Consider the following 11381-nt stretch of genomic DNA (forward strand, 5'->3'; position numbering starts at 1 on the left):
CCTTATACCATGAATTAAAATCAAACCTGTGTATATTCTGCAAACTGTAAGTAAATCATTTAAAGAGGGTAAAAGCTGTATATCTCACAGGAAGTTTAATGCTGCCCTCTAGTGGTCCAAAGTGAAGACATATTCGTGTTTGGAGATTACTTGGGAGGCTGATATGGTGATACAGTATGTCTTTGTAAAGCATACAAAGTCTAAAAGCACTTTTGTGATCTTGTGATCAGATCTTGACCTGGTGAAGCTCTGCCTGAAAAAAAAAAATTGCAAAAAGCACATGGCTTTGTAATAAAAGGCTGAAGCTGAAGATGAGCTTAAGTTACTTTAATTGATTTTGAATTTTTGGCCACTTGTGAGGAAAAGAACTTTTCAACAAGCAGAAAAAGACATATCTACTGTAAGACAACATAAAGATGTCACTGCTAACTCCATAGCAGACAGTCGCCTACTAAGTATTTATTTGGACTCATATTTCTGCTCTGATAAATCTAAGTCCACTATTCACTTAACTTTAAGCTCTGTTTTAGTCTCCACCTACTTGAGGAGAATATCTGGCTTTTTAGCGAAATGATTTTCTGTAATAATAATATATGAGAAGCGCGGGCTGGATTTATCAGAGCTATTTAGGTGAAAACAGCTGCTGGACATGGTGCTGAAGACATACAAGACAAACACAAGACAGTCAACAAAAACAGACTTTTCATGTTATTACTTTACTCTCTTTGCAAATTATTATTTTCATATTAATATATTTACACGTCTTAAATGACATTAGTTTAAATTAAACAGCATATAAAAGAATTCAAATTCATGTTGTACCTTACCAAATTTAATAGCATCTATACATGAATAAAAAAAATAAGGTGAGACAAAACTTGAGCATCAAATACAACATCCGAACTTGTGTTTGTTTACCACATTGCATAATCATCTTGTGACCCTTCAGATTGATCTTGAGACCCTAGAGGAGTCCCAACCAGTGAATGGGGCGACACATTTTCATAATTTACTGACACCAGTTCGTTAGCAACACTAACCAAAAGCTTTCTCTGGCCCCTTTAGAAGAGGAATTTGAGCAGGATGGGACATATTTTTCATCCCAGTCCCTTTCTTCCTCTTCTCTCCATTACAGTCCTCTTTGGTCCTCTTCTTCTGCTGTACATAGAGTCTGTCTGTCTTCCTGTTTGCTCCTTATTACCTCTTGCTGGTGACAGTCTGACAGTGGAGTAGACATCTGTGATTGTTCCTCATCTCCTTGTCCTCTCCCTGTCTCCTCTCTAAGTTGCTGCAGAGCCTCTACACTGCTTTCTGTCTGCTGCAGTGCCTCATCAGTATAAACAAAAACATTTCCTTTTCCACTTTCCTCTTTAGTGCCAATCCCTGTCTCAGGGTTCTGTGACCCCCTCTCCCGACACATCTGCCTGCGAATGGTCCGTCGATGCTTGCTACGACGAGATTGGTGGCAGTGCAGGGTGCGCCTGCGATGCCACTGGTTAAGAGAGTGTTGGGCTTCTACGCTGAGCTGACGAGCCGCCAATCGTGGACGGAAACTGCTGATGTAGTAGAGAGAGGCGTATAGAGTTGTAAGGTAGTAGCCACCTGTTGATGTGGGAAATGCAGAAAGGGAGACAGTCTGTGACTTCTGATTGTAATATAACAGCACAGAAAATCTCTATAATTAGTGGGAAACCATCTACTAAATGAGCAAATGTTGGAGTCAAACCTACACCTCCATTCGGACACCAGTACTGAGTTGCACCAGCTAGTTGTAAATCCATTACCAAGTGTAGGTCATAAAGTCCTTCCTAAGTTTTTAATGACTAGCTAGTTTCAAACTGGTGATTTACTTAATCTGGTTGTTTAAAACTTAAGCAATGTAGTAGCTCGGAAATGTAGGTATGGCTTACGTGCATATGCATACATAGCATATGTGTGTTTTAGAGTTAGTAGTATTAGTACAGTTTAGAATGAGTGGGGAATATCAGATCTTTATAATAATTATTATTATCATCATTATTATTATTATTTACTGCTCACTATTGAGTAAACTATTGAGTGTCCATTATATAGGGAGTAATGAATGAATGAACAAGGGAGGGATTTTGGAGAGTCTATAATATCTTAGTAAAGCTAGTAAAGACTTTAGTAATGTTGCTAGGAAACATCTGTAACACTGTCCAAACAAAACTACGCTAACACGAAGTCTTTGTAGCATCACAAGCTGTAGCCAAACTTCCAAATATTACAGCTTTAGAGAATATATTAAACTTAATTGCCAATACATGATTACTTTGTTTTATTTATGGAGAATTATTTGTGTTTCAGAGTTAGTAAAATTCATGCAGTTAATTTAGAATTAGAGGGAAATGTTTTATGTCTGTCCAGCTGATGTTATTTGGTCGTTTAGTGAATCTTTGGCATGTATTTTTTTTAAATTATTACACCTGGCAGTTGTGGGGTTTAAATATTTAGTACCAGCTAATCTCTACGTATGAACTGGTTTGTGTGGTGCAACCTGTTGTGATTCAGTGATGAGTCAATTTCTAACTAAGTTTAAACTCAACAGCTCGTGTTACCATGTTCCAGGAAACGTGGAAGCTTACGAATCGGCCAACTTGCCACTACAGTGGTCTGTGGCGGAAATGTGATTGTGTGAGAACGAGAAGGCGACTGTGTCGGCCTTACCCTCTCCCTGTAACTGCGTGGGGTCCAGCAGCTCCATCATGTAGTCTGTGTCTAGCTGCAAGGTGACCACGTCGCTACGGAGCAGCACCCATGTCAAGCAGGGCAGAAAATCGTCTGCTCCGAATACTGTAACTGCAGGGGAGGAGGGGAGGATTTTTAATTTAGAGGGATGTTAAGACACAAACCAGGTGCCAGTCCAGACATAGCCAGAGACGAGACAGACAGAGCTAGAGAAGTAATAATCATAGAAACAAACGTTCACCTGAGCTGGCATTAACACTCATGCTGTGATAGATGCTCTTGCAGACTTTGAGCAGGATATGGATCTTCTTGTTCGGGGAGTAGGCTTCATGCATTGTCGTCCATCTCTGCTGGATCCGCTCCAGGCTGACAGAGTCAGGAACTCCGACTCCCGCCGACCCCCCGAGCTCCTCCACCCCATTCTTTTCCAGCACGCGCAGGTTGCTCTGGAGACGCTCGAGGCTGCCATCACTGGCGCGTGAGGTGCAAACGGACGAGTAGAGGTGGGCGGAGACGGGCTTCAGAGCCACCTTGTGGATGGAGAGCTCCACCAACGAGTCTGCAGGAGGGTCAAAAGGCATGTGAGGAAAGGTCAGAGAAGCGCTTACCACTGATCCATTGGGTTGCAGGATACAGTAATAACGCAGGTTCTGTCATTGATATGAACAAACACTGCTGAAAGGTACATTTTTGTTAGTCAACTCTCAGTGCACTCACCCATCTCTGGGTCACTTAGATCAGTAATGCTGTCCAACAATATCTGGATTTCCGGGTAGTCCAACAGTGTCTCCTTAAGTGACGTAAGCGATGACCTCACTTCCTGTAAGAACTCTGTCCCCGTGACCCCACCGATGTCAGCGCCTCTCCTCCGCGTCATCTCCACGAATCCTCTCACAGCCTCTGCGAACACACCGCCTTTCCGCTCACTCAGCTCGTGCACACGATGGGTCAGTCTTTTCTTCTGACATACCAGCCCACTGAGCGCCTGGCCCACCGCCGAGAACCGATGTATGACCTTGTCAGCCAAACGGTGTGCTGATGGTTGGTGGGGTGTGGGGCTTGGCATTTGGGCCTCCTGCTCTTCCTCTATGCTGCTGATTGACAGCGAGTCAAGCTCTAGAGATGGGGGCTGGAGCATTGAGGAAGGCCTGGGTGGGGGTAGCCAGACTCCATCTTCGATCCAGGACACCCTGTGAGGAGACTGAGGCACGGGGCTGTAATGGTGCTGCATCTCGGACGCTGCGCAATTTAAACTTTCAGCGTTGGAGGGAGTAGATGGAGGCAGGCTCCCCGTGCTTGCTCTTTGTGGGGAGCTGCAGGCAGAATCTCGGCTGGGCCTCCTGAGGACCACCCCTGCTAGAGCAGCTGGTGTTGTTGGGGTTGTGGGGGAATGTGATGAATCAGTTGATTTGGCTCTGGTTAGACCTGGACGAGGAGACATGGATTATGAAAACCAAAACAGTACTTTTAAAATGATCACTGTAAGGTCTGTCAATTTTCCTGGTTAACTTGGACATAAACACATTGTTGTTGAGTTTTTTAAAATTATTTTTATGCGCAGTGTATCCCATAACCTGTATATATAGAGGTGGATATCTCAAAACCTGGGAAAGTAAAATCAAAAATGCATGGTCAAACATCACAACAGGGAATTGAGAAAGTCTGATTTTTGTAATTTGGGTGAACTGGCCCTCTAAAGTGGGAGCAGCAAATTTCTAAATAAATACTCAATTCACATATAACAGTAACAAGTCCGCACCAGAATTCTCCGTACTGGCAGCAGAGGGTTCCTGGTCCAATGAGATGGCCCGTTTACTTTGTAACCCTGCCCCTGCCCATGTTCGAGTGGTGCTGAGGCGTTGCTCTCGCCTGTAATTTGATGGTTGTGTGGCCCACTGTACAGTACTCGCCCCGCGGGTCAGCCAATCATCTCCATGTTCACAAACGTAGAGGGGATTGATGACACACAGGGCCCCATTGGTGGAAGTCAGCTAAGGCAACACACATACACAAACAGTGAAGAAATAGGATGGTATGACAAACTGAACACCACAATTGGGTGTGAAAGAAGCTTGAAGTCATTGCTAACCTCTGCTTTATAGCAGAATTAATGGATTCATGGTGTGAACACAACATATACCATATGTTATATTACCATCGTATGAAGGGGGTGAACGTGTTAGCAAACACTTGCTTATTTACACATCCAGCAGACATGGAGAAGAATTAGCATTAGCAGTATGACTCTAGCTGCTGAAGGCTCCACTATGTTGACCAGCTGGTTTATGGTGGGTGTATTAGAGCATTTCCCCTGAAAACGGCTGCCTTCTGCGGCTGAAAACAACACTGATGACAGTGGAGTATCCTGGCCAAAAAACCTAAACAATGAGCTAAAAGAAGCTAAAATATCTAATAGAACTGGGGTGAACTGCAGAGCTGTGTGATAATTCTCTGTGGGTTCATCACTATGAGCAATTCCCTTGACATTACACATCAAAAATTGATCCATTGTTAATATAAAAATATTGATTCATGCAGCTTAAAGGTATTCAGACACAGTGCCTCAGTAGCAAACACGAGGAAATGAGGAAGCTGTTTCCCTTTTTTATCCTACCATCCCCTGTACTTTCTCCTTTACACCCCCCCCCCCCCCACACACACACACACACACACACACACACACACACACACACAGTGTGTACCTGTATGGAGCACAATACATTGCTTGGCTCCTTGTGAGACATTTCATCAGTCTGTTGCTCAGGTGGTGAGCGGAGCCAAGTTTCTGCATTAGTAAAGTGTCCAAAAAAAAAGTCAGTTCTCTGTTAAAAAACATATTTCCAAAAACAGTTTAACTGTCATTTAGTTGCTAGAAACAAATCAAACAGTAAAGAGTCTTTACTGATTCAAAAATACTTCTCTTCTCCTCTTTTCATATTTTTAAGATATTTCTTCTGGGAGAGGATATGAAACAAATAGACACAGATAGGAAAGGACTCACTGGGTTCAAGCTGAGAGAGATGATCTTTGTTCTTGTCGGTTACACTGTAGATCCACCGAGGAATCCATAGACAAACGGCCAACACATCCCTGACACAGAAGAAGAAATGACAGAGATAAAATGAATTTGTTAAACAGATTCAGGAGGTTTGCACAGACCTTGAGATGGACCCAATTCTGTCAATGCTGAAGCAATTGCTGATTAGGTTTTTAACTGAAGTCTAAACAAAATATTTTAAAAACTAAGTTAGAATGTTTCACCTCATATAACATGGCTAGCCCTAGAGACAAAAGAATTAACAGAAGATTATAGCAGTGCCAGGGTCATGCTTTACCGTAACACCTATGCAGTAGTAATAAAATGTTAGAAATCCCCACGTTTAAGTGGAAGTTTAAACACACAACAAATAAAAAGACATCAGTGATACAGCACGTTCTTACCTCGTCAGAGAGTAGAAGAGCACCAGCTGAGCCAAGTCAGAGAAAGAAAGACGAGACTCAGACAACTGGAACGCTGAGAGGGAGAAACAGAGACAGGGTGGATGGTATTAGTCTCATTCTAAAGCCTTCTGATGAAAAAATACATTCCTGGAAACATATGAAAGTTGAACCGGGAAGACTACAAGAGGACCTCTAAAGAAGGGCCATGTATCACATTAACTTCAGTAGCCAGGAAGTCTATTACCATGTGGTTTCTGGTGCTGAGCAGGGTTGCTGCAGTTCAGAGACGTCAGCCGTCTCTTCAGCCGGTGATTTTTTAGATTTACCATATGCATGTGCAGAGTAGTAAAAGTAGCATGGATGGGTGTGGATCTGATCGGTAGTAAAGGAAGTTAACACTTAAGGAACCAGAATTTGCAGTTTGAAAGTTGCCCCAGAGGTGTAGGGGAGCATTACCTGCTCTCACCGTAAAACCTTTGCCAGGTTTCTACTGTAGGTGCACTCAAATTCAATAGCAGAAAGTATATGTACCTGATATATGACATTATTGGTTGCGGCAACTGTTTTTCAGTTTAGTCTGTCAGTTTTGGCAGAAGTAATGAGTCATGAAATAATCCCTTAAAGTGACATTTTCTATAAGGAACTTATAGACCGGATCAAGCAAACACACACACACGCAGAAATAACTATGTGTTTGGATGCATGTGGTCCATACCTGTGCCTGTGCTTTTGATTTTATAATCAAGAACACTTTCATTTTCTCCTCCAGCAGAGACACACAGCACGGTGGGCTGAGACGTCACGGCGTCCCGCACAACCAGGAAACTCTGGAAGGAGACGCACACACACGCACAGTGACTCATATCAGTAGATGAAGTTATACAGAGGCTTGTTGAGCAGGAAGACGTTTTCTCTCAAATGTTCACAGTGGCAGGCTCCATGGCAACAAGGTAGCAAGAGGAGAAGCAGTGAGAAGTGACAAACCACGGGATGGACATAATAAAGGAAAACACTGACGATTTAAAAAAGAATGTGGAAAAAAACAGCGGACACTGTGTCAGTATTTTTATGATAAGATTGGATTGATTTGATCTTGATAATTAGTCATGATGACAAGTTGCAGAAGTGAGGAAATTAAAAGTCACGTAAACAGTCATTTTCCAAGGGTTCGTAAGTGCTGATACATAATACAGAGTTGTTTGTTCGATCGAAGAGCTGATATGACTCGATGGAGGCTGGTTAATACTATCTGAGTGTGGACCTTAGGTGGCTTAGGACCTCTAAACATTTTTTCTGTTGTACTGTAGGTGCTTCTTTTCCAAATGTATTGGAAATGAAATTGAAACTGCATTTTACAAACGTGTACCTACGTTTCCACACAGTCATAGCTTTTACCAGTCGCAGTATAGACAGCTCTGAGTCCTCCATCACCACGACAGTTCATGATGACAGTTTATACTAAGTTTAATTTATAATAAAGGCCTGAATGATGCAATGTTGCAGACACAGATGTCAATCTGTATTTCCATTTGTAAAACATTTGTGAAGATTCCTCAGTCATTAAGGGCTACCAATCATAGACTGATGAAAAAATAAAATATTTCAAATTAAAGGCCCTAAAAAAACCCTTTTCCCGATCATGTCCTTGTTATGAATCGTTGGGTCCTACATGAATACGCACTTTTTGCCAAAGTAAGAACAATTCGGTTATTTCACACAGACGATTTCTGTATTTTTTGTGTTGTCTGTGTGGCAGGGCTCAGTTAAAAAAAAGGTGATATCAAGTATTTCCATGGGCCAATCTGAGTTTAGCAACACTCAAAGACTCAGAGTAAGTTATCAGTCAGTGCCTCGCTTGCCTATACTACCAGGCCATTGCCAATTAAACCTGACCAGACCCAGATCCCACAGCCCTGAAGCAGAGTAGCAGAGTTTTTGAACTCCTAAAAAGGGTGTTTTTTGTTGCTTAAGATTTTAAAAAGTTAAGCTATCTGAATACTCCCAGAAGCAGTTTTTTCATTGATTTATTTATATCATAATGTAGATCATTTTCTATTGTACATAAGACATTCATAAAACAGACAACATCATTTTAACTGCTAAAGTTGTAATACCAGTCATTGCTTTTTTACACTGATAACTTCGCTTTCGCTGCATAGATGTTCTAATGTAGAGAGGTGTGATCACATTGCCTTTTTTGGAAACAGTGAATAAAACAGAACCGAGGTGTTGGTTGAGACATAGTGACTTGAGTAAAACGATGCCTATGCAATCCCAAGCACAGCGAACTAACGGCCCCATAACGGAATTCAGAGGCGCTCTCACAAACCAGCAGACAATTATACACGCACAGAGGAAGTGGCTTTCATGCTCTGCGTGCACAGAAATAGAGAAAAGTTCACTGCAAGTCACCAAACTTTGAACACACAGACAGTATGGCGGCTGAGATATTATGAATAAGTATTTATGCATTGATTCATAATGGCAACCTCTAGTCATTCGTGGAACCAGTCAAGCAGAAATGAATGAATGAATGAATGAACTTTTTCGTTCAACATCTGAATCAACAAAACAAGTCAGAATACAAACTCCATGACGTACATTGTTTCTCATTAGGACACTGTCTTGTATTAATTTATAAAAGTCTTAGCTCTCCGTCGAGTAGTTTCTGTGCAAAAAAACAAACGCTCGTATACCCCAAATACTCATGCATTACTTATTGCTTCCAATGAGAGTTTGGCATTTGTGGGTAATTATTTGCATGTCACTCTTTCATAAAGCAAACATGTACCTTAATGACATTTATTTATTCTACTCACATTCTGTCTTTGCAGCAGGTCATTTCCCTGAAAATGCTCACGCTGTACTTCTGCATTCAGCCCCAAAACTACTGTTCCTGTTGTTATCAGATGTAAAATAGAAAAAGGAACTACTTTCGTGTCACAGAAATATGCATGTCAGTGTCCAGGCCAGTTAAGAAAGTTTAAGTGAAGCTTAGAGTCATCCCTACAGTATCATTGCTTTGCTTGTTTGAGACTCGAAGCCACTTAGTTTCAGAAAACACGAGCAGCAGACTTATCTAGAGCTGACAGCATGATTTAAGTTGGATTACACACAAATGAGGGTTAAGACTGATGATGAGAAATGGAGACACAAAAAAAGATCCCTCTTTTTTCAGGCTCTCAAATCTGCTCAAAAAAAGAGAAAGAATAAGATATAGTTTTAAAAATGGGCAGAGAAAGAACACTAAGTAAAATTCCAACTCTTTGACTCAACAAAGTTAAAAGGAAAATGTACGCTGTCACATACGGACTCAGACCACTGTCTCATTAAAATTTGGTGATGATCTAGATGGGGTATTTTGGTTAAAATATAACCAGCATGGGGGCTGAGGCTTTTTCCAAAAGGCAGAATTATTCAGTGTTTGCACTCTACCAAATGCCCTCAAGTGGTTGAAAACAACTGGAGATCAAGATTTATATTCCACTCCCTTGTAAAGTTATCTCAAAGAATTTTTAAGCTTGAAGGCCATTTTTAAACCGTGGAAAAGAATGTCCTTGCCTGAGTGCGTTATTTCAAGAATTTTTGTAAATAAGTGAAGCGGCTTTAGATGTAATGTAACATCACATTCACAAGAAGACTGCTTGACTGATTGATTTTTGTATTGAAGAGGAGGACAGCTCACCCCAGCAGGTGTTCCACAGATAGCAGCATGGGCCCCTTCTCTATCCCAGGGTGCACCGGGGCACCAGGCCTCCTGACAGCCTTTCAGCTGCTCCAGCAGCGATGGTCTCTTCCTGCTGCCCCTCCACGGGATGGCTGTGGTCCCATTAACTGGACTGTGAACTGCCCTGGACACAAACATAGTGACCCGTTTATGTGCATGTATAACTGTCTGCATCCATGCACATAAACAACAGATCAGTGGGTAAGTCACATATTGACAATCAGCAACAATCTTGAATAAAACTGCTGAAACCTTCATGCGCCAAGATTGGGACACAATGAATGTTAAACTTGTGGTTTTTCATGTGGAGTTTCATGTAAGATGTGGCTGTCTGGCCCTTACTTTTCAATAATCTGACAAAAATCTATAGAATTATTAGAAAAAGCATTTTGATGTATGAAAATGGTTATATACTTACATGTGTTGGGATGGTTCAGTTAGTTCATGTGCTCTCTCTCCTCTACACTATTAGTACATTTCTCCACATGCTGTAATCTTCTGTCTTGAGAGCTTCCGTCCTAAACAGCACAAAATGTTGCTTAAGATGTCAAAATACCAACAGGGCAAAAATAGGAGGCTCACATGCTCCTAAGACATACATCCACAAGACGTTTCCTGGTGTAATGTGCAGAATATTTTGTTTTTCAAAATACAAGTAACTGCTGTACGGCTGCCACGTTTGCCTTCTTCTGCATTCTGCCCATGCTGGCATTTAATGCGCTTTGCGTTTTTTTGTGAAGGTGTAGAGCTTATCTTTCATGGCTGCACTTTCTTCGCCCTCCCCTCCCAACAACTCGGCATGTGGTTAACCCATCTCTGTGCACAGTGTGAACACTGTCTGTTCTCTCAACAGCTACATCTGCCTATTTTTTCTCACTGCAGCACCATCTGTCTTCTGCTCAGAGGTGATGAATGGTAAAAACGTCAAAGTTGAGAGGAGACAGTGGTCCTGAAAATGCTTTACCACAGCTCTGCGATGATCTGTGTTCTCAAGTGTTACAGATTGTTATCTTGCAGCCATGGAAGAAATACACATATAGACACATACACTCTGCTTTGAATACATCAGTATTTTATGACTGCACAGGGGATTTTCAAGTCTGTTTTGTCTCACCTACACGCAGGTTGGTTTGCTGGCTGTCCTCACGGAAACCTCAGCTAGAGGTGTGGCTGACTGGTCAACATTTCCAATTAGCACCGTTACATTTTCTGTTCAAACCGTTTTCTGCCAAAACCACAATCTGTATAATAGCAATGACCAATACAACTGGCTCCAATGAAGCAAAAACCAAATAATAACTTCTAGTGTGTTAGTCTGATCACTTGATCACTTTGGTCCTGTCAATATGAATTAAAAAAGTGAACTAAAGGTGGTAATCACAGGCCTTGATCTCTGTTAGTTTTACTTTGGTAATTTTGCAAGACAGTTGGAGCTGATTGTAACTTTTAGTAAAATGACCTAAAAGCTAGTAGGAATAGGATTTCAAAAACCAAAACCAAATAT

At 41.6% G+C, this 11381-nt stretch overlaps 1 protein-coding gene across 2 annotated transcripts; it reads right to left on the reverse strand.

Annotated features, from left to right (window-relative positions):
* Window positions 1–327: 327 nt before the first annotated feature.
* rinl (Ras and Rab interactor-like) lies at window positions 328–11381 on the reverse strand. 2 transcript variants are annotated; one of them, XM_040131774.1, is made up of 11 exons: window positions 10296–11381; window positions 9836–10001; window positions 6866–6977; window positions 6151–6223; window positions 5711–5799; window positions 5412–5494; window positions 4469–4700; window positions 3427–4134; window positions 2951–3268; window positions 2689–2820; window positions 328–1602 (listed from the first exon to the last, which is right to left on the reverse strand). In XM_040131774.1, coding segments are annotated over exons 1-11 (2388 nt in total). In that variant the 5' UTR covers window positions 10298–11381; the 3' UTR covers window positions 328–1129. The 2 variants fall into 2 exon arrangements, with proteins under 2 accessions (XP_039987708.1, XP_039987707.1); XM_040131773.1 differs by having other exon boundaries at window positions 9836–10045.

Source organism: Xiphias gladius, chromosome 7 (genome assembly GCF_016859285.1).
Source record: "Xiphias gladius isolate SHS-SW01 ecotype Sanya breed wild chromosome 7, ASM1685928v1, whole genome shotgun sequence".
NCBI lineage: Eukaryota > Metazoa > Chordata > Actinopteri > Istiophoriformes > Xiphiidae > Xiphias > Xiphias gladius.